This window comes from Spinacia oleracea, chromosome 2 (genome assembly GCF_020520425.1).
Source record: "Spinacia oleracea cultivar Varoflay chromosome 2, BTI_SOV_V1, whole genome shotgun sequence".
In the NCBI taxonomy this organism is placed as follows: Eukaryota; Viridiplantae; Streptophyta; class Magnoliopsida; order Caryophyllales; family Amaranthaceae; genus Spinacia; species Spinacia oleracea.
The window spans coordinates 113,616,427-113,640,047 of NC_079488.1; the positions used below are offsets into that span (position 1 = coordinate 113,616,427).

General features: G+C 36.5%; 2 protein-coding genes across 3 annotated transcripts; one reads left to right on the forward strand and one right to left on the reverse strand.

The window, feature by feature from the left end:
* Window positions 1-642: 642 nt before the first annotated feature.
* LOC110792199 (uncharacterized) lies at window positions 643-7,120 on the reverse strand. The gene is made up of 6 exons (XM_021997042.2): window positions 6,971-7,120; window positions 6,730-6,828; window positions 6,107-6,242; window positions 2,632-2,769; window positions 2,421-2,542; window positions 643-1,154 (listed from the first exon to the last, which is right to left on the reverse strand). Exons 2-6 carry the CDS (start codon window positions 6,771-6,773, stop codon window positions 989-991), a joined length of 606 nt encoding a protein of 201 aa, XP_021852734.1. The 5' UTR covers window positions 6,774-6,828; window positions 6,971-7,120; the 3' UTR covers window positions 643-988.
* A 2,822-nt stretch (window positions 7,121-9,942) lies between these two features.
* Window positions 9,943-20,966, forward strand: LOC110791843 (ubiquitin carboxyl-terminal hydrolase 24). Of its 2 annotated transcripts, none has more exons than XM_021996638.2 (8): window positions 9,943-10,131; window positions 10,272-10,463; window positions 12,088-12,744; window positions 13,212-13,399; window positions 14,328-14,575; window positions 16,329-16,474; window positions 19,308-19,484; window positions 20,378-20,966. In XM_021996638.2, exons 2-8 carry the CDS (start codon window positions 10,449-10,451, stop codon window positions 20,564-20,566), a joined length of 1,620 nt encoding a protein of 539 aa, XP_021852330.1. In that variant the 5' UTR covers window positions 9,943-10,131; window positions 10,272-10,448; the 3' UTR covers window positions 20,567-20,966. The 2 variants fall into 2 exon arrangements, with proteins under 2 accessions (XP_021852330.1, XP_056693902.1); XM_056837924.1 differs by having other exon boundaries at window positions 9,944-10,173.
* Window positions 20,967-23,621: the final 2,655 nt, after the last annotated feature.

A 23,621-nucleotide genomic window follows, 5' to 3' on the forward strand; every position in this document is an offset into this window, starting at 1 on the left:
CATGGTCCCCTTGTAAAACCAACCCGAACTAGAGTTGGGTTAAGATGGCCCGATCTAGGCTGGACCGAGCTAGTGGCCACCTCTAAGTTAAGGTGGTTGTGGGCAGGGTCGAACTTCAAGCACAATCCGTGGGGGTAAATGGGCCTGGTCCAAGCCAAACCCATTTGTATCGGGCCAAATCGGGCCGAAAATTTAAAATTGGGGCCAATTAGGCCCACGGGCCTTCATGCCTAAACATAATTTTACTAAACTCATTATGCTTTGTCATGCTAGCCTATCCCATGGCCCACGACTTCATGACGGGCCGGGCCTCGGGGCCAGCCCACCCAACAACCACTTATACCTCTCTATGTAGGAGAAAAAATATGAAGCGGGACATACACTTTGTTCCCTTCATCTTGTCTGATTTAATTTTTCTAGTTTCTGGCTTTGTCTAAATGTTTTCTGTGAAACAATTAGAATAAGGTGAATAGAACAGAGCTATGAATGTTAAGTAAAAAAACGAGGACGTAAACTTAAAAAGAATCGAGTTGGAATTAACCAAGAGTAACCTCATCATGTATTACATATTGTGCACCAAAGAACTTATATGACACATAGAATCATACTTCTTATCATAGATGACAAACAATGTAGACAATCTTGTCTCGAAAAGGAAGTGAAGTTTTATCATGTGAGCACTTCACATATATTTACTGCCACCAAATATACAAACCTCATTTGCTCAACAACAACTAGTTTACTCAAGGCCTCGAATATTCAGTCAAATCTGAGCTCAATTCACTACTACTTTGGGTTATACACATTACACAGCCTCAAAATAAATACAGAACGCGCTACTTGTAAGTATGACAGTGCTTAGTAAATATGGCTGTGGGATGAGCCGGGCATGGGCCCTACTTTGATCTTTTCAGCCCGACCCAGTCCGATGCAGAGTGGGGCCCGGCCCGTGGTATCTGGACGCCCGGCCCACGACCATCTTTACTGCTTAGTGACCAACGCTGTCAGATTTCTTCTGGTAGATAAAGGATCCTAGAATAAACGCAATCCCTGTAATCGCGATTGTAATTAGCAGGTGTCTTTTTGGGAATGCTGGTGCTGGCGGGTCTCTTCTACGTGGTCGTGGTTGTCTCTCGGCAGCCGGCCTAGAATCCCTGACAGGTTGCAAAGTATAAGGAATCAATAAAACAATTCTTCATTTGTAAAAACGTGTAAACAAACCAAATGGCAAACTATAAGAGCATTATTCACTTGTAAAAACGCGTAAACAAACCAAATGGTAAACTATAAGAGCATTCTTTACTTGTAAAAACGCGTAAACAAACCAAATGGTAGATTATACCAGCCTCAAAGAATGATAAATGATAGACATCAAAGACAAGTTGAAAACTTTAGCTGACGATAGTAAGAGCAGCTGCTGCATCACATTCTCAAACATTTATCTGTGCCTGTGCCAAAGTTCTTTTTCTATTTTAGTTTATGACCAGGTGTCGTTTTTGGTTTCCAGTTTTTTGTTTTTTACAAAACTAAAAACCAAAATATGAAAAGTAGTTTCCAGTTTTCAAATCAATCTGGTTAGTATAAGTATGCTTATTTTTTAGTTCAGGAACTAATCTCAATAATATGACTTGCTAAACAAAAAGAACAAAAAACTGGAAACTAACAGTGATACCGAACGAGCCCTTAGGGAAGGCATAAAGGCAAGTACTAGACGCATACAACAAAAGAGGGATTTACACCTACATGGCTACATGGTATGTGTAGAGTGTAGAGTGTAGAAATTACAACGTTGCTATTTTATAGCGGACTAACTCAACAAATTTATCCCACTTTTGAGTTACTATTGTAATTTGCACTAAAGAACTTCCACTTTGCAGTTTCAGCCGTCTATGTTAATGACTTCTTCATTTTATCTCAACTCTCAAGTACCCGTGTCAGATTCTTAACACTCCTTCCCTTTCCCAAACCTAATTACTGAGCATGTTGCACGATATGTTAATGTAAACAAGTCTGAATCCTGACAAGTGCACCGATAAAGGGAGCTCGTCTAGGGAGAAAGTTCATCAGCACGAGGGCATCATAAAAAAATAAGGTCATCAGAATCCCACAACAACACACAACTTCAACTCTACAATCCATAGGATGTTAGACTAACAAGCAGCAACCTAGAACGTAATAACAGCATGAGGGCAGATATGACAATTACTAAAATATACACTGAGAGTCAGAGATTAACAATTAAATAATGACACGTCTTTTACATACTAGTAGTCAAGTGTGATCAAAGTTAGTAAAGAAAGGGTGTAAAAAGTTAAAATGATGCATCTATTGAGAAGCAAGCATGAACTCCCAAGTGTGGCATAGTGAGACCCACATAAAATTACCTATGAAGTGCTACTAAGAAAATCTTGCATTTTTACCTAGAAGTTCCCACGGGAGATTCGGCAACACCATTGCAGGTTGTTTCATGGACATAACGATCACGTAGCCTAATATACCTGGCACAGCGATAACAATGTTCTGTCCGGTTTCCACATACATCCTGAAAATTGAGAATTTTGACATAAAACATTTATTTAGCAACAAAAGCATTAAATTCAAACATTATATTGATTTTCAAATTTAGCGTACCTGATGCTCGGATAGATCAATGGAAGGCAAAGGAAATTCGCAGTATTCACATGTTACAATCCTTTGTGGACAGTTTTCACCCTTATGCACATCCAAAATATCACGCTCCATTGTTTCACTGCACAGAGAACAAGCTACCTGTTCCATGGAAGGTAGTCCACTATAAATCAAAGGCACAAATAATAGAACATGTTACAAAACACAAAAACAGTAAACAGCTAAAAGTAGATAAAAGAAGAGAGAAATAAAACAAACTTCTTTAATTCACAAACACAGATTCATTTTGCTCTCAAACATAAATACACTTCACTCTTTCTTGCTAAAGTTGAGCAGAATTTTCAAGCGTATTAACTCACAGGAAAAGTAATATTCAGGCTAATAGCCTTCATGCAATACGATTTGCCCCACAAAGGTGAGAGAGAAAGAGCTTCTAGAAGACTCCCACGAAAACATAAAGGCCTCTTATCATCCTCATCACGTGTTACAGGACACTAGCTTTCGGCCTTTCACGTATTACTAATGCAAATATCTAGTCAACCTCTTTCAAGCAAACACCAAAACATATAAAGATTACTAACAACAAACTTCCCAGGAAAACAGAAATCAAAATTACAGGAGAAAAATCTACACGCTCAATTTTTTCTCCCCTTAAGATTAGAAGTTCAGCTGCTCTGCCCCGTAAAAAAGCTTCTCCGGCTCGATTTAGTTTGTTCCATATTCTATCTCCTCTGACCATATAGGTCTACACATTGCTAATTCGTGTTCGCTTGCGGGTTTTTTTTTTCCCGTTTCAATGCATCTATTCTGGATGTTTTCTTTTCTAGAACCAGAAGAAACTACTTTAAGAAATAGTAGTTAGAAACCTTTCCTTTTGTAGAATATGTAACTCTTAGGGCATGCTTGGATTGGGTGTAATAAAAGTCAAACCACCTTAATAAAAGGACAATGAAGGTGAATTGAGGTGGTTGCAAGGAGGGTGGTGTGGTGGTATTGTGATGAGAAGTTGTGGTAGTGGTGGTGTTGTGAGGAGAAGGGAGGAAAGGGAAGTTATTACCCCAAATGAGGGTAATAATCACCCTAGTGGGATGGTGGGTAACTATTCTCCCCATAATGAGGGTATTTGTTCCCCCTTTCCTTTTATTTTCTTCTTGCCAACACTAGCTTGTTCTCTTTGCCACCACTTTATCCCCTCATCATCACCTTCAATTACCTTATTTTTTTTTAGTTTGACTTTTATTAACCCCTTAATGCATTACCCTCAATCCAAGCATGCCCTTAATGTGGTTCTGATCTAGTTGCACAGCTTGCACTATTGTTGACCAAAAGACCTGTCTATATAATGTACTTATCTTTTGTACTAGAAATTATAGGCAATTAGGTTGAATTATCCATTTCAATCAAACGCAAAAGAAAAGTACATTATAAAGATAGGTTCAAGTGCAATGAAGCATAACTGGTAAAATTGTATGGAGGGACACAGATTTTGAACTAGGTCTACAAATGCTTCAAGAATATGCAACTAAGGGTCTAAATTTTTTTTGTCATGGCCATGGTACATGGTGGAGACACAATTGTGTCATTTTCACTTAAAAGAAGCCAATACGATATTACGGTGTATTCAGTAAGATTATACAATTCCTTACGCCACTTTACCCATTAAAAGGCATCGCATATACTCCGTAATACTTAAAGATGTTATTTTGTAAAGTCACCCGTAAACGGCTCCTTATAAGGAAATGGGCATTAAAGACATCTAACGATGGCCAACATTTCAAAATGAGAAACTAAGATAAAGAAATACTTGAAGCACCCAGACATATATGACTATGCGTCTATGTCTATGTGAATATTAATCTTTATAACTTCATTCAGTAATTATAAAAATAAAAATCTATGGTTTAATCATCAAGACACTGTCACAATAAAGAAATAATCCTTCACCTTATGGCCTAATCAGCTAATCTTATGATAGATAAGAGTGCAAAAAAGGGTTCATTCTTTTTGAGATACAATTTCTCAAGCGCCCAGAAGATTGTAGCGCTCCACAGCTCACAATGCAACATCGACTAAAAACATCAAAGCACATAGAAAACATGCATAACCATCTCCAAAGACTTAGAACCTTTCATCTGAATATCTCATCTAAGAAACACTAATAAATACTCCCTCCGTTCCTAAATAAGTGTCACGTTTCCATTTTTGGCGTTCCCTTATAAGTGTCACATTTCTATTTTTGAACATGTACTTTTTCCACTTTTCCATACACTTTTCACACTTTTTCATACACTTTTCCCACTTTTCTATAAATCATAATTACTTTTACTTACACATTCTACACTTTTCCACTTTTCAATCCCCACATACACTTTTATTTGTACTTTATTCAATTAAACAATTATCTACTTTATCCTTTCCCCAAAAAAACATTCCCAATAATTAACTCTTACACACTTTACAATTTTATTAATTACCGTGCCCGAGCCCAAATGTGACACTTATTTAGGAACGGAGGGAGTACAAAGTACTTCACCATTAGCCGTGGTGTAACAACTTCAATCCACCAATTAGTTGGAACGTTACAACTATAACAAAAACAGCAGTACAACAAAATCAAGCTATCTATAACGCTTCGTCTTTAAGAGTTACCCATGGACATGAGTAACAAAATAATCAATGAGTTCCAAAACATAACCACCTTTATATATTTTCTTTAAACCCCTAAAAGTTCTCCACAGAAAATTGTCCATTAGGTCCATGGGATTACTAAAAAAATATCAAAAACTTGAACTCCATCCCTTTCCATCTCAAGCAGAAGCTGCTTGTCTAGAATCCTCCAGAAAACTCTTTCTAATAAAAATGTAACTCTAATTAGTCACTAACTACCAACATTGTGCCATTCCAAGTTTAGATATACTACCCCTCACTCCCAATCAGACTAAAAACAGAAACACTTGCCTCACTTTAATATACTTCATCCTGCAAACATATCAGTAATGACTAGTACTTGACTTTTCCATCAGATAAATAGGGATAAGCAATTAGTCACTATTCAAATGTATGACCATGAGTCCATAAAAAATATAAACCCCGTTGCCTTAAACAAGCTTCCTATCAAGTCATGAAGAAATGATATACAGCTAACACGAGCCACTACGCCCTATAATAGGACCTTAAAACTTGAGCTCAAACCTCACTGAATTTGTTCTTCTACGAATTCAAGTGAGCGTATTGTAATGCGAGCACTTAAATGAGAATGATTTAGGGGAAGCACAATTCAGTTCACTTGTTTAAAGAAGCTTTTTTCCCGGCAGAAACACATGCTTGGCAAGTTAAATGTATGCAATCTATAATACTCAGAAGTCAATAACCATAACCAATACCAAAGAAAAGCATTGAGTGAGCAAGTGATCGCAATAGCGTTAATAAAGAAAAAGGCATCTCTTTCAAATATAAATCTTTGACATAAATCACTTACAGGAGCATGGGTGTTATAATAATGTTCCTCAGCATGCTTTCTTGGGACCATATCACCACAAACTTTACATTTTTCCAGATTCCGAGCGCAGTGAGCAGTATGCAAATCGATATTCCCGGAAGGGATAGCTCTATCACTGAAAACAAACATAACATGCAATTTTGTATTCGTCACAATACCGATCTTTGCATTACCAATCACATACTAAACCATATTTACTCTCATTTTAATCAACTATCAAAACACTACCACATACTTTCTCTTCAATTCAACACAAGATCATCACTTTTCCACTAGAAATTATGCATAATCAAAACACTACCACATACTTTCTCTTCAGTTCAACACAAGATCATCATTTTCCCACTAGAAATTATGCATAATCAAAACACTACCACATACTTTATCTTCAATTCAACACAAGATCATGACTTTTCCACTAGATATTATGCATAATAACAAAATTTCCCGAATTCCCAAATGCCATAATCTACAAATCTAGCTAACAATACTTATCACCCAGAAGAAAAAAAAATCAAATTTCCCAAAAACAGTTTTTAGTGATCAAATTCATCCCTATATTACCCAAACACAAACTAAAAGCAAAATTAATAGAAAATTACCAGTGGGTGCAGATGGTAGTAACTTCCTCAGATGCCATATCCATATTTTCTCAATCTAAGATCAAAAAACAATATCCCTTGATCAATGTAAACATATACCTGCCGACAGAAAAATTAAAATGGGTGAGGGACAAAATTATTGACAACAAATTAATCCCAATAAAAAAAAATCTAACCAAATGTTTATGAAATTTAAGACATGAAAATCGACAATCTAATTAGGTTTGTTGATCAGACATACCTGCGAACTCAACAATTTAGAAGAGAGAGAAAACAAGAAAGAAAGGAAGAGCTGTTTGATTGTTGTAAGGGCGAGTCCAACCTTGTAATTTGTGCCTAATCTTGGTTGTTGCAAAAAATTCCTACTACTTTACTTAATTTGCAGTTAATCATTGACGCGCTTGGTGCAATTGTGTGGCGAACGCTCTCTTTGTAGGTAGGTGTACCGTACTGTATAAATAACCTTGTGGTCCTTGTAAAGATGGATGTGGGTCGGGCCGGCCCGATCCGACCCGGCACAAAAAAAGCCCGGCACGAGCATGAAGTCGTAAGTCGGGAGTCGGGCCTGGTCCTTGATTTTTTGGAAAAGCACGACAAGGCACGGCAGTGGCACGACTCGACCCGCCACGACAAGCACGTAAAATTAGCCTTAGGCACGACGGCCCGGCACGAAAGCCCGTGGGCTCGTGCCCGGCATGGGCCTTGTTTTAAACTTTTCGGCCCGGCACGATACAACGTGGGTCTAGATTGGGCCCGACCTGGTTAGGCCCACGTCCCGTGGGCTCGGCACGAAGCCCGGTCCGGCCCACGACCATCTTTAGGTCCTTACTCACATTAGGTACAGTTTTTTTTTTAAAAAGGGAATAGGAAAATTATAATAAATCGCCATACGGCATCTACAACAATAACTAGCCCTAAATAACATACTTCGTATAATCTAAAACATCAATGTGAAATTCTTGATTCAATTTACTAGTATGCACGCTTCGGAACCGCTTCTTTGATATGGTAGTATTCAAACCATACCATAATTGACTTTCGACAACTCAATATCTTTAATGTATGATGTTAGCAATTGAAACTTGTTCTTCATCTTGACGTTCTTGATCTTCAACCAGTAATATTCTTCTCTAACACACATGGATCTACGAAATAACCTAAGAAACAAATTTCCTCGAAGGAAAAAAACAGCCTTGTTTTTCAAGGGAGGAAAGGTCCTCGCACAAGGAAGAAGCATTATTATAACCTAAAGACAAACAAAATTAAAGGAATGACCAACAAAATAACAAAGATTGGGGCTTTCCATTGATAAAATCGATGGAAGTCCCTTCAAAATTCACTAGAGGAGGCTACGGTTTGAGAGGGATAGAGAGGATTAGGTACAGTTTTATTGACATGGTTTTTACTTATTATATTAATTAATTTTCCATCAAAAAGAAAAAATCACTTATACTATCTTATCTTATAAATTCTTAAGTTATCAAATTTATCTGAACCAAAATAAGTGAAAATGAAGTGAACATAGTGTTTGTTTTGTTTGATTTATCTTGACTTATTTCACACAAAATAAGTTCATATAAATTCAGATAAGATGAGTTCAGATAATCTACGTTCAAATCATTTAAGCAATATAAGTTCATAAAAAATAAGTTTTTTTAAAAATATTTTTACATATAAAATAAGTTTATTTAGATAAAATAAGTTAAGATAAGTTCATATAAGATAAATACAAATAATATAAGTTTAGACAAAACAAATCGAATAGCATAGAGACCTAACAGAGCCTTGGCATTATGTGGTCAACATGTCAACTCTATGTCATACGTGTCGTCTCTGTCGTGTATCTAGGACCTCTAGGTGCATAACGTTTACTAGTGCAAGGTTGAACCCTGCTTTTTCCCCATACCCCCCTTGTTCTACGAGTTTATACCATGTGCAACATCTACGCAAGCTAAGGGTGCGGTTTGTTCACTTATTTTCTCGAACTTATTATAATTTAACTATCTTAATTTATTTGGACTTATCAAAACTTATTTTAGTTACAAATTGTGTTTATGTAGCCCTTATTTTTCCTAAACTTATTTTATTTAACTTATACTTCGTATGAACTTAACTGAACTTATCTTAACATATTTTCCCAAATTAAGTGGAAATAAGATGAATATAACAGGGTCCAATTCTAGTGGATTTGGAGTCTACCCAATGGCATTGTATCGCATTAGTGTATTGTGCTCATGACCCTCATAAGTCAATCCTCTTAGGAAGGATTAATAATCTCTCATGAATTATGGATCGTGTAGTGGTGTGTCAACACCTTGATTAAATTAGGTCACACAATTTTGTTTCATATGTGGTCATCAACAACTCGTTCATAGTTCTACATGAGGAATGCTTTGTTAGTGTGTTACATATTGCTTACATTATCGTCTAGTCTCGTTGAGGAAATATATTTCACATGCTTTATAAACATAATATCAACCCTTCTTACTTTTTTCATCTACATGTTGTCATTAGGTTGAGAACTCAACGATGGGGATCGAACCAAAGTGGTAGATTGGTGAACATTTTAGATTGTTGCTCTTGATAGTGTATAAAAGGGGATGACAACTTCACCTTTAAACATGCTTAATAGGTGGTTTTACGCGAAATTTTGTTTACTTTGGAGAAAATTTTGTAAAATACGGTTTTTATCAAACATTATCTGGAAGCAATTTGATAAGGGTGATTGCTGGAAATTGTTGCATATATATGCGTATCGGAATGGCGAGGGAAGCAATAAAAACATAGGAGAGAATAGTAAAGATATATAACATAAGCTAGTTAATTTGATGATCCGTGCAATAGGAGAAAAAGTTGAAAAAACATGTAAAGGACAAGGGGATGTAGAAAATAAGGAGAGTGATAAAACAAAACCGAGTAATTGATTGATTAGTAGCTTTTTTTTTGAAAAAAAATACGGAGTATGGAAATTGATTAGTAGTTCTTGTGTCAAATACTCGTGTTTTCCATGAAATAGAAAACATTTTAAGAAACGAAAAGGGTACTCCTTATATTTTATACCCATACTTATTCTTGTTTCAAGAGATTCTTATTTTAAATGTATTATAACTATATTTTAATAAATTTTCGCCCTATCCATCAGAAGTGAAATAAAAATAAAATAGAAATTAATTTTATTCATAAAAAAAAAACAAAATCACAGTTTTCCACCCAATGTCTTCATCACCCCAAACCCCAAAATAAAACCTAAGCCTCTAAACTCTCTGCACACAAAGCGACCTTCCCTTCTCCACTTCTCCTGCCTTCAACCTCTCTACTTCGATCTTCCTCACTCTCTCTCCTCCAACCTCCCTGTCTCCGCCGTCAACGGCGGCTATTCCGCTTGCAAACACCTCTACTCCGGTAAGCTTTTTTCCTACACTACTCTTGATTTTCAGTCATAAAGTTTGCATCTATTTCTGGGTTTTCTTCTTAATTTATGATCTTTTCTGGGTTTTTTCTTCTTCTAAATTTCTGATCTTTCCTTCAATTTTGATTTGCAGTCGGTGATCAGCAAATACTTTCTGGGTGAAGATAAAGTTAAATCAGAGCTGCCATTCTTTTTTCAATCTTTTGTCCCCTCCTTTTTTCATGTCTTCTTCAATTAACTTTTCAAATTCTATCTTAATTTTCGATTCTCATACTTATACGGAGTAGTACTGTCACTCCAATTTTCTCACATGGATAATTCTAAGGTATATTTTTTCAGCTATCCTTTTGCTTTAATGTTTATGCCTTTAATTTTATTTTATTTATGAATTTTAACGATGGGTTTATTGATTGTTGCATATTTTCAATTGTAGAAGTTGATTTTATCACTTCATTGCCACATTGCTTTTGTTATTCGATGTATAATTGATTCAATTGAAACAGGAGCCTTTTTGTTTTTTGTTTTGACTTGTGAATTGATGTTTGTGTGATATCTGATGTTCGGATAGGTGAGATTGTATGGAGGACTTCAATTGTTGCATATTTTCTAGTGTAGAAGTTGATTTTATCAATTCATTGCCACATAACTTTTGTTATTCATAGTATAATTGATCCAATTGAAGTAGGAACCCCTTTGTTTTTGGACTTGTGAATCGAAGTTGTGTGTTATATGTGATGTTCGGATAGGTGAGATTGTACGGAGGACTTAAATAAATATGTAGGGTTTTTATTGGTTTAGTATTGTTTATGAATTTGATTGTTGAGTTGGCTGGTCGGTCGTGTGAGAGATGGAAGACTTTGAGTTTGTTAGTCATCTTTTAGTCCTTGTCTAACGGATCATCTCTTTGAATTGACAGTTTTTTTAAGGTAAAATTAGTTCATTAATAAAATAGTCATACAACATTCACAATAGAAATCAAAACTAACAAATACAAAACAATTTGGATCAAACGAAATTCTAATCCCACAAACCACGATCGTTGTGGATGAGATCTGACAATGATGAATATCCTCTTTCATATCGCTGTTTGATACAACCTTCAACGAGGGGGTTATGGTTACCCGTGTTGGGGATGAAGTGGGTTCAGCGGTTCAGCCTTTTACAGTGAATGATGTTCTTCTAGCTTTCGTAATTAAGGATGTAGAAAGTTTGGGTTGCTAACATGTGGAAAGATGGTTCCGTTGGCAATATGTTGGTGCATTTGGAAAGAATGTAAACACCGGTTTTTTGAGGGTATAGTTTCCTGTCGTCAGAGTTCAAATTTTTCTCTTTTGAGGGTTTTGTATAGCTGGAGTCAATTTCTAGCTCGTGAACAACCTGTTTGATTTTCAGATAAATTGCTTCATAGTTCATACAGCTTCCGGTCGTCAGGGTTTCAAGTTCCTTTTTATGTGGCTTTTGTATAGCGTGAGTCAAGTTTTAATCTGTGATCAATGCTACATGTTTGATTTTCTAGATAAATTTCCTCATGTAGTTTGAGGGCACAAGCGTTTTATTTTTCTTTTCCCTTAGCCCGCCTTTTGTATATGGTGATTGGTGAACCCCTTGATCTCTTTCTTGTATAATTCATTATTTCTATTTACCAAACAAGTTAAAACTACAAATCGAAGGCCTATTTGGTGTGTGAAGTAAAGTGGTCAAAGCTTTTTTTTGACCTAGTAATTTTATCTTTTTTTTTTTTTTTTTGCATCTCTATGATTTCGCTGAAGTGTTACAATAGTTAATGAACATCTGATTATATGAAGTAATGCTATATATGATGCGACTGCTCTCTTGCTATGTTTCGAATTTCAGTTTAATATTGGTGCTCCCTTTTGGGTCCAAATTGAGCACCTAGCTGACTTATATTATTTATTCTTCTTCTTATGAGGCTAATTCATGCTCCACAGATATTGTTTGGATCAATTACCGAAGAGGATTTAAGGTCGGTACAAAGTAAGCCGTCCGGGAATTCTAAAATACCTTTTTGCACAGAAGAACTCCAGTTCGGTTCATTATCTTTGGTGTCAGGAGCATTATTGAGCGGTGGAAATGGAGAAATTGGAAAGAAACTAACTTCTGTGAAATCATCTGATTCAGTTAAGAAAGATGATGGTTCGCCACATTTAAAAAATACCGTGCTTGGATCTGGAATTGTCGCAAAAGAAAATGGAAGCATCCATTCTTCTGAACATGTTCATCCACTGGCTAATGGCGTGAAACAAGTCAAAGATGAAAGTCCTGATCTTGCTTCTGCATCCCTCACAAAGAGTGGTGGAACTGTTTCTTCACAACAATTCTCAAGTCCACCTCAAGTTGGTCAAGACATTAAGTTAAAGGAGAGATATTCAAATGGTGTTCATGACGCATCACAGAAGTTTGTGCCTTTGAAAGATGATCTGAAAAAAGGTTCTAACGGTAGCGTTGCTTCTACTAGTGACTTGCTTCCCAGGGGCTTGATCAATCCAGGAAATTTATGTTTCCTTAATGCGACTTTGCAAGCACTTCTATCCTGCTCCCCTTTTCTGAAACTCTTGCAGGAACTTAGAACTCGTGACATTCCTAAGGTATGACTTTACTGGTTGTATGTAAATTTATATATTACTCCTCGTCCCTTAATATTCGCCTTGGTTTGACCGGCACAGAGTTATAGGTAATTTAATTGACATAATTTATTAGGTGGTAGTTGATAGTGGGGTATTTTTATTAATATAATTAGTGGAAAATGTGTCAAATAAAGGGGTAGAGATGGGGTGAGATTGAATTTTTTAATGTTTTTTAGTAAGTAAGAGTACAAGTGGGTCCATGGTTAAGTGAGAGAAATGGTATAATATTGGTAAAAGTATGCCATTTACAGATACTTGAGTATTAAGGGATGGCTTTATAAGGAAAACGAGACGAGTATTAAGGGACGGAGGGAGTAGACCATACCATAAAAATCAGATCACACCAGAAAAAGCAAAAAGCACTACCAGAAAACAATCAGATCGGACCAAACCAGGAATGCCTAACTCGTGTCCGTTCTTGTATCTAGGTTGAATATCCAACAATGATTGCATTCGTGGAGTTTGTATCAGAGTTTGACATGCCTAATGGCTTGAGTTCAAAGATGAGAGATCTGAGTGTTCTTGAGACTGGCAGGCCTTTTTGTCCTGCTATGTTTGAAGGGGTGGTGAAAAAGTTTACTCCAGACGTGCCAAGTGGGTTCTCCGGCAGAACGAGGTGAATATTTTTGTTTCTCTTGTTTTCAACTTCTTTTGATTTTTTTTATTCCTGCTTGATATCTTGGATTTTTTACTCCATTAGTTGTCCAATTCATTTGGGTTCAGGATAGGCTAGTTTTTCTCTTTGCACGGTACTGTCACGAGCTCCTGTGGCACAAAGGTTTCATGACTAAAGAAGCTTCTACCTCTGCATGCCAACTTGATATCACTCACCCTTTCTACCTTTCTTCTCCATCGCATTAACGCTTTTGTTCGAACAATTCCTAAACTAAATCATACTTCACATTTGTTCATTCAATTTGACAAGCTTTTGGCGCACACCCTCTGCAAGTTCTTGAGATATGTGTGCCAAAGCCCAAGTGAAAGATAAAATTGAGCCATAGGAAGTATGATTTTCTACTCCTTTGGCCTAAATTCAAGTTTCTATACTCTATACATATATTGGATTACCATGTATCTTAAAATGACGAGTTTGAACATCACAAGGCATAGAGCCATTTGAACTTCCCCTTCTGACTGGTTTTTGATCTTAGAAAAAAAGGGATGTAGAGTTGAATGTGGTCTATAGATGCTTCCTTTTACTTATTTATCCCCCCAAACAATGTTAAAACCACCTTTCTATAGCTAATCCATTGCCTTGTATGTATCTTTTCTAGAGCCAATTTAGCATCTTCTGTTTTGGAAATCAGTTTTGGCAGAATCAAATCCACCCCTTTCGTGTTCGCCTGTTAGCTTGTTGATTAGATTCAAGGAATGTGAGCTCTAATAGTTTAGCTATCCAAGATCATTTTTTTCCTTTTTGGGCTTGGCGACGAGTCTCTGTTTGTTCACTTGTTGTCTCCTGTTGAGAATTTTCTTAGTGATGATTATGGTTTCAATTAGGTGGCAACAATATGTTAAAGAGCTCTTTCCAATTTTCCATACAGGCAAGAAGATGCTCAAGAGTTCTTGAGCTTTGTCATGGACCGAATGCATGATGAATTACTCAAACTTGGAGGGCAAGTTTCTGGCACAGCTTCAGGGAACTCATCATGGGTATCATCATCTGAAGATGATGAATGGGAAACTGTTGGTCCTAAAAATAAATCTGCAGTGACAAGAACCCAAAGCTTTGTTCCATCAGAACTAAGTGCAATTTTTGGCGGACAATTGAATAGTGTTGTGAAGGCAAAGGGTATGTTTGGGTCACATTCATGCAAATTCTTAGATTTTCTACTTTACTGTTTTGTACTAAACCACTGATCATTGTTGTGTTTCCCTTAACTGCCACCCCCGTTTTCTGTGTTTGTTTAGATTTTTGTTAAAAGTAGTTTGTGGGTGGTGGTTTGGAGGTTATGCATTACAGCAGATTATAGTGCTATCCAAAAGAAAAATTAGGATTGTTGTGTTCTTGTAATTCTTGTCTACGTACATATGGTTTTTACTTCTTCCAAGTAGTTCATTTGAGATTGTGCGAGTTGTAATACCTAAGACCACTCGTGTGAAAATTGTGTCTGTGCCACTTTTTTCCCTCAAACACCAGCTTCAAGTATCCAGGCTATCAACCAGCTTGCTGGAATGTTGTAACCTCGTCTTGCCAGTTTGATTTCTTGCCTTTTGCAGTTAAGAAATGATATGCTGTTTTTTTTTCTTTTTTCTTGTTCTTTTTCTTTTTTCTGGTTGATGATGAACCGAGTAATTTAAAACGTGGAGAGGTTTGAATGGTGGAGCATAATCTTTGCTTCACTTGGTGTGAAGATATTTACACCATTTGCAAAGTTTAAGATGTACAGCTGAAATCAGGACTCAGAAGTAGAATGAACGGAAGGCAGATTTACCATTAACCAACACTATGAAGTTGCTGGTTCCCTCTGCAATCTGTTATTGCATGGGAAATTTTCTCAGTTGACATGGATCAGGGTCACATAATACGGTTGGTGCCTGTTCGTACTTCGATTTAGTACGATTCGTACTAATACGAGTACGAAATCGATCTAATTCGACAAAATAATTGAGTGGATCGATTTCTAGTCTTCTTCGCCGAATCGCCATTGTTGATCCAATCTCGAGTTTCTGCAGTTGTGAAATAGAGGAGGGAGAAAGAAAGAGGAAGGTGAGTTTCTGCAACTGTGCGTGAAAATGGAGGGAGAAAGAAAGAGGAAGGTACTTCGAAAATGGAGGAGAGAGAAAGAAAGAGGAAGGTGAAGAGAATGAGGAAGAAAGAAAAGGGTTGGTGAAGAGAATGAGGATGACAGCTAACCTATTTCCAAATTCCAAGGCTGGTTTTTATTTATTTACTATTTTCATTATTTTGGAGGGAATCTTTACTATTCTTCTTTTTATTTATTTACTATTTTCAGTAGTAATCTTTGCTATTCCTCAGTAGTCAGTTTCATTTTTTTAGTTTCACGAGAAATTAATTGTACTTAGTTTATTTTTTTTATTATTATTATTATTAAACTTAAATATGTACTTTTGAGTTTTGATTAAACTTAAATACGAAATATCTAATATCGTATTATATTATCGAAAACCGTATTTAAAATTACTCAAAACGTATTTGTAATACGACCACTTCTCGTATTCCGTATTCGTATTGCGTTTTCGTACTAAATCGTACTACGTATTATGTGACCCTGACATGGATTACCGTTTTTACCTAGACAATTTTGGTAGTAAATGTTGTGGAATAGTTCTAGTTTTTCTTATTTCTAATTTTTTTATAAGCTATAGTAGAGTGACTCTGAGTGTCCTGCTGTAAAGATTCTGTAGTTGTTAATTTCTGTTGAACCTGCATCTGCTAAAATCTCTCACTGGCAATTGCTTTTCTACAGGTTCTGAATTCTGTTAATTGTTTTCTCTTTGTAATTATGGATTAGCTGAGAGCCTGAGATGCATGATTACTTTTTTTGGCATTAATTATGGTTTTCTGTGTGTCTGCTAAGCAGGAAACAAAGCCTCTGCTACGGTTCAGCCATATCTCCTGCTTCATCTTGATATTTTTCCTGAGGCTGTCCGCACAATAGAGGATGCACTTCGCCTGTTTTGTTTACCAGAGACACTCGAAGGTTACAAAGCGGCAAACACTGGGAAGGTACATAAACAGGCTTCTTATTCCATTTCACTGTTACCTGATTCGCTAGTATGAGACTGGGTACGGGTACACAATTCACTACCTAATTTGCTGAGTTATACCAAAATTGTGCCATTTTCATATTATAATTCGCCTTTTTGGTTCGTGGTTCGTAGAGTGATTAGAGAATTAGGTAACAGTGTTCCAGTTCAATGATCTTAAGCTCGTTTGTCCAGATGACGTGTTTGATGTTCATTGTGTTCTGTGAATATCTGTATGAATTTTCCTCTCTTGGGCGGTCATTTCACGGACATGTGGTAGTCTGCTTCTCTCCTATATCCTAGCATGTATGGAAGGCACTGATGCCATGTCATTTATAAGTTATCATGACAATTTCTGCAATTCACATCCTCCCGCTATTCCATTATTGATAATTGCGATGTCAGTTAGCTTTTTATGCACATGATGCTTGCATGGATTTTAGAATGCATGTAAGCCAACATTAAGAAATCAATATTTCTTATCGTAGAATGACTACATCTTCTTTTCTTTTGAATGTACAACCCTTGCCAAGTTGCCAATGGTTAACTATTGTTAGAATATGTATATAATCATGATTGATTATAATTGATTGACTAAATATCTTGTAATCACGATTATATACATATTCTAACAAATATCCTTCCAAGATTTCATAAATTAGTTAGCTAATCCCAATTTTTTTTTGATAATCAAATACGTTTTGTACAAAGTCAAAGATACTTCTATGAGGAATTCCTTGTATATGGTTAGCAAAATGCCATCATATAAGTTATTCAATATCAGGTTATGCGTAGCAAATAGATAGTTTGCTTTATAATTTTAAAAAATAAATTAATTAGAGGGTATAAAGGGTAGTTCCATTATTGACGACGGCTCAAGCTTTCGGCGTTCCTCTATATGATAGAGATTATGTTTGTCTGATTGTCTGTGTCTTGAGTAGGTTATACATATACTTCTACTTCCCTTTTCTTTATAATTAAAAAAGTATAGCTCATATTTTATGCCAGATCCTAATTCTTGTTTGCATAAAATTCTTATTATTGCCTGTTAAATGGGAGATTTGGAAAACTACGCAATTAATATTGGATACTTGCACCCCTAGATCATTTTTAGATGTATGGTTATTGCAGTGAGAAGAACGAATCAGTCTGAAATTGGAAGCATATTCCTCAAGTTGTTTTAAATAAATAAACTGGCTAAGTTGGCTCTAGTTCTTGGCTTAAGTTATTAAATATTTTAAGGAGTAAGGATATCATGGTGAAGGTGGCAGCGGTTATTTACCTTAGTTTTCCTAGTTTCCTTTTGAAAAAGTCTACTAAGTTTTCCCTATAAGTCTTTATTGCCTTTAATTTTTTATGTACCACATCATCATAGATGTCTAGAGCCTTAATCGCTTTAGAGTGATTGTTTGAACACAATGCACGCCATGTAACCCTTGGGTTAGTGGGTAGCATTTATGCTACTTTGATTTGTGTGCTTATGTTGGACATGAATACTTCTAAGTATTACATGTGACTATTTTATTAAAAACGAATATGTTAACAGAAATGTCAAGTGTCCATACCCATCGTTTTGTGGACTCCAAAAGGGAATTTGAACTGAATTATAGAGTCTAAGTGACATAGGATGACATAATATCGATGCATGGTAAGTATGATAGTTTTTTGAGAGGAACTGTAGGAGGAACTGAGGAAGTCTTGTTATTCTGTGGGTTGTGTTTGGAATGGAATGACATAAATGTTTGAATTGGCGTTTGAATCTCTGTGGGATAGAGTTGTCTATATTGCTTTCCTTTATAGTGTTTTTCTAGATTTTCTGCGTTTGACATACTGTAGACTCAATTTCTGTAGGTTTTTCCTTGTTTCAACAGAAAATAAAATCCCTTAAAAATAGGAGGAAAGTATGGAAGATCTTTTCCTGAATATGCAGCTTGTAGTGTCTGAAAGTTGATGTTTGTGTGACCATAGATTGTAAAAAAGTCAATGATATTTTTTAATCTGTAAAAAGTTGAGATTGTTACTTCTATGGTTACCGTTGTTTGTTGGGTGAATTTGGGGTCCTTTTTGTACACAGTAATGTGTCCAAGGTGCTGCCTGTTTAGCTCGTGTGAATCTGTTATTTTACTGTGAGTCTGCGACATCATTTTTTTCCATATGAGGTTGTCTGAACTTGAATATGTTTATCTGATCACCATGCTTCTTTCGCGGTTGAACTAAGTTGCGCACTTAGGCTCCGTTTGTTTTGCCGGAAAACACCTTTTTCGGAAAATTATTTTTCCATTTTCCTTTGTTTGTTTTGTTAAGGGTGGAAAACAATTTTTCCATAGATGGAATACAACTTTCTCTAGGGGAAAACCAACTTTCTTTTTGAAAAGAAGGAATGCCACATTTTCCACTATAATCCCTGCATTTCCTTTTCTCTCATCTCATTTCCACTTCTATGTTTTTTTTCTTTATAATTTTTCTTGTAAGAAAACAAACAAAGGAAAACTATTTTCCCTTGAAAATTGTTTTCAATTGAAAATCATTTTCCTTTGAAAATGTTTTCCGTTGAAACAAACGGAGCCTTATGGAAAACCAATTCAAAGCCTCCTGCTTTTGGAGTGTACATGAAACTGTACTTTCTTTTGTTAGTGGGTTTAATTCTTTCCCTCCTGTCCCCAGTCAGTTACCGAGCCTGGTCATGTTGTTTGTAACGATGTGGCTATTCGAGTTCGTAGAAATGCAATTACATGTTTCATATTGCTTACGTAATTCCATTTAAATTGTAGAATACTGATTGAATAATGCTCACTTACTCAATGATAATTCAGGCTGGAGTTGTATCAGCTAGCAAGTCCGTCAAAATACAAACCCTGTCAAAGATTATGATATTGCACTTGATGCGCTTCAGCTATGGGAGTCAAGGAAGTACCAAATTGCACAAGCCCGTCCATTTTCCTCTTGAGCTTGTGCTAAGCTCACAGCTCCTTATGTCACCTACCAGTGAGGTAAACTTGATCAATTCATCTCTCAATTCGAGGAATTAACCCCTCCCCTCTTTACTACCCTTAAATTATGATATTGCACTTGATGTGCATTTTCCTCTTGAGCTTGTGTTAAGCTCACAGCTCCTTGTGTCACCTACAAGTGAGGTAAACTTGATTAATTCATCTCTCAATTTGAGTTCCTAATCACTCATCTAATTACCCTACATGATCCCCTTCCCTCTTTATTGCCCTTAAAGTTGTGGCTGAAAAACGAGTGCCTTCGACGAAACCTATCATTGAGAATGCTGATTTCCACTTAATTTCGGATTCTCCAGTGGTTAACTTAACAGTCTAAACACTTGATTATTCTTAACAAGGTTTAAAGCACTTGGTGAATGTAGATAACTGATTCATGAACGTTGAGCTAAAAATTCTCGAGTATCCTTGTCTCACTTGGACTTCAAATTCTCCTCGTGTATATTACCCCCTCGAGATTTTTGCACTTATGTGAAAACATGCCGTAACTTGCATTCTAACATACTGGTGTTAATGCACGCGATGCGTGCGTGAAATTTGTGTGAAAAACTGTAATTCTACTAAATCATGTGATCTTAATTTAATTATCTTCTACCTATTCAGTATTTTCACCATTTAGTGCTTCTTTGAGCAATTTATATGTTAAGTGAATTTAGGCAACGTATTTATTAAGTTATTTATTAATCCTTTGGTACAATTTTCATTTCCCAACTCCTTCAGTGGGAGCTAGCAAAGTGTTATTTTTGTGACAATGAATTAATATCATTCTTAAGAGCAAGGCCCTATTCTTTTGAGCTGAACTGAACTGAATTGAATGCTCTTGAATTGAGTCAGCCCGAAATGCTGATTTTGTTTACTTTTCGTGTTATTGTTTACAGGGTAGGAAATATAAACTCGTGGCTACAATCACTCACCATGGGAGGGACCCCTCGAAGGGGCATTATACAGCTGATGCCCGTTATCCTGATGGGCAATGGCTACGATTTGATGATGCATCTGTAACTGCAGTACCTACCAACAAGGTTTTACATGACCAAGCTTACGTACTTTTCTACAAGCAAGTATAGAACCACAAAAAGTTCAAAGAAATCTTCTTGTGTGGAATGTCAAGGTGTTTACGCTGTTGAGGTTAGATTTAGAAATCTTTTCTTCCCGTGCTTTTGTTTGGTGTTTACCTCCATGCCACGAAGAGCATGTTAGGTACTAATTTACATGAAAAGTAATTTATGAAATCTCAATGTCCCGGTACTCCGGTAGTGATAGGTTCGTAGGGGAATTGCTTATGGTGGAGGGTTGGGTTGCAACAATTGATCTAGCATACTCGAATAGAGTCGTGTTCTTATGTATCATGTGGAAAATGTTACTTTTGTAAGTTCTCTGGTTATTTTTTATTTTTATGAGAAGTTCTGGTAGGCTAAAAGATGTCTTTAACTTCATTGCTACTTAATAATACTTCCTTTTTACTTCTTTTTGGATTGATATAGAGCTGATCAACATAAGCCCGCCCGGCCCGAAACTTAGCGGGGTTTAGGCAGAATATTTAGGCCCTGTTTCTGGGCCCGACCCGGTCTGAATTTCAAACATTTTTACCGGGTTTTGTTCAACGTAAAACTATACTTTTGGTTACAAACTTGGCCTGGCCGAAAATGGCCTGGAAAGACTGCTATTTTGCCTGAAATAGCAGGTTTTGGGTGTACAAAGTTGGCCCGAAACTTGGCCCACCTTGGCATAATGGACGGATTTTATAGGCCTTGACCCGAACCCGAGCCAGCCAGTATGCCTTTTGATCAGGTCAAGATCGATAGCACTGAGTCAGCGTCCTATTCGCGTGAACCGTTGTTATTTATGAACGCTTCCAACCGTAGCAGATGATGGGAAACGTCTCTCATGTTTAGGGTCTAAATCCTGTTCTGTTCACCTTATTTCCACTTATTTCAGGAAAAATAAGTTCAGATAAGATAATTTCAGGAAAAATAAGGGTTGATCAAGTACAATTTATAACTAAAATAAGTTTTGTTAAGTTCTAATAAGTTCAGATAAGATAAGTTCAGAAAAAATAAGTGGAAATCAGGTGAATAAAACGCAACCTAAATAAGTTGGAGGGGATAATAACATCATATGTTAGACTGTACGGCGGGAAACGCCTCTCGTGTTTAGGGCCTAAACAAGTTCGAAGGTTGTACCACAAACTACGTTAAGTGCGATGCCAATTTGTTCACGGTTCAATTTTGAAATTTTGATCACATTGACCTATTTTTTTCTTCGTTTTTCACTACATAATCATACATAAATTAATAAGGTTAGCTAATAACACAAATACTCCTGGTAATTGCAGACCCTAACAGAAACCAAGCTAAACCGAACATTATGTCACGGACGGGCCTTTTGACAGCCCGCATGGCGCCTGAATTTCCGAGGCTTGATCCAGGCCAGCCTACCCCATTTGCGCAACAAGCATTGAACATCACAATAGTAGAGAAAACAACACGTAATGATACTAACCTGCATCAAGATACATGCACCAGTAAGGCATACATGCTCATGGGAGTTGCCTTATATGGGACACGCTGGGCCTTAACATCGGGAAAATGTCAACACGTGACAATTAGCTCTTACAAACAAAACATTAGAAAACCAAATAAAAGTAACGGTTTCTCTTGTTGGCCCTTGAACGTTTGACCAATTTTGTAGGTACTTCGATTCAAGCATGTAAAAGCATACATATGTTTCTTGTATTGTCTTTTGCACGTAGAGTGAAAGCTTGGCTAAAAACATTTGAGATGATCCCTCTAATAATCCTTGGAGCTTGAAAGACAAAGCAAACATGAAGCAAAGTAACATCATGTAGAAATGAGACTCGAAATCTCCCCTCAAAACAGAAGAACTACACACTTGGTACTCTGGTAACATACTATGAACCCCTAAAAATTGTGAGGAGCGATCAAATCTTGGATATTTTTAACGCAGTGAGAACAAAACTCATCACAAACCTAAACTGAGACTAACAAAAGTTAATCCCAATAACCTCCGATTACCCAAATCGGAAACAACACCCGATTCCCGTGAAAACCAAACCTTCCTCCATACTCCTACACTTATAAGAGTCACAAACAAACCTATTAAAAGACCCCCATAAACTCTGTCCTTCAACACACAACCACTAACGAGGTTATCTAAGCCTTGGGATGACTACAATAAGAAATCAGCTTCTCCATTTTAACCTACTTCGTTGGGGAAGGTTACATTATATCCCAAATCTTAACTTGTTTTATACTTCGTATTATGGAGTTAATTGTACAACACTTTAGGCGTAGATACTAGAGAAAACCATAATTCCATAAAGAATGGCGTAAATGTAAAATGTAGTAGAGAGAACCACAAAAGTGATTGGGCAAAAGCTCAACTTAGCAATTACTATTTAGTATTTACTACCCTGGTCTTGACCCAAACTGAGAGTTTGGCCCATGTAGCTTTAGATGAAAACCCAGATTTCGTAAGCCCCAAAGAAGGATTGCATTAGACCATTATTCTCAATTCCCACATCTACAAATATTTGGTGTAAAGGGTAGACCTGATCAACGACCCGGCCCGAAAAAGTACGGGTATGGCAGCCTCAAATATGCATTTTTAGACCATAACCCGTTTCGGCCCGGAAAAGCCCAAAAAACCCGTTTCAGTCCGAAAAGTCCGCACCAAATTTTTCGTTTGTGCCTGAATTTTTGTGTTAAACCTGGTGCGGCCCGAAGTTTGATCACCTTTAGTAAATGGAGTCACAAATTGCAGCTCTAGACGTGCTTTGATTCCAGATTTTATTACCAGTTTTTTTATTACTTTTTTCTTAATTTTTTAAACCTTGATTAATTATATTAGTTGTCTTTACACTTTAAAATTATCTTTATTTCTTATCTTAAGATAGTGCACCGATGCTAGTAAAAAAATCCTTAAAACCCTACACATTTCTCCCTTTATTCATTTATTCACAATCATTGATCTAAGAAATGAACCATTTATTTCTTTTCGAAAATGAATAGATCCGAACCCGATCGCCCCTCTAGCTCACCTAGCATAAAAAAAACTCAATTACAAAACTTCTTACTATGCTCCACATTCTCTAAAAGGATA

What these genes read in the sequence shown, in the direction of transcription:
- LOC110791843 (XM_021996638.2), top strand. An exon ending in GAACTCGTGACATTCCTAAG is followed by an intron (nt 12,745 to 13,211) that starts GTATGACTTTAC and finishes TCTTGTATCTAG; the next exon opens with GTTGAATATCCAACAATGAT. An exon ending in GGGTTCTCCGGCAGAACGAG is followed by an intron (nt 13,400 to 14,327) that starts GTGAATATTTTT and finishes TTTTCCATACAG; the next exon opens with GCAAGAAGATGCTCAAGAGT.
- LOC110792199 (XM_021997042.2), bottom strand. Translation starts at nt 6,773, where the DNA reads ATGGATATGGCATCTGAGGAAGTTACTACCATCTGCACCCACTG. An exon ending in ATTATAACACCCATGCTCCT is followed by an intron (nt 2,770 to 6,106) that starts GTAAGTGATTTA and finishes TCCATGGAACAG; the next exon opens with GTAGCTTGTTCTCTGTGCAG. An exon ending in TCTCCCGTGGGAACTTCTAG is followed by an intron (nt 1,155 to 2,420) that starts GTAAAAATGCAA and finishes GCAACCTGTCAG; the next exon opens with GGATTCTAGGCCGGCTGCCG.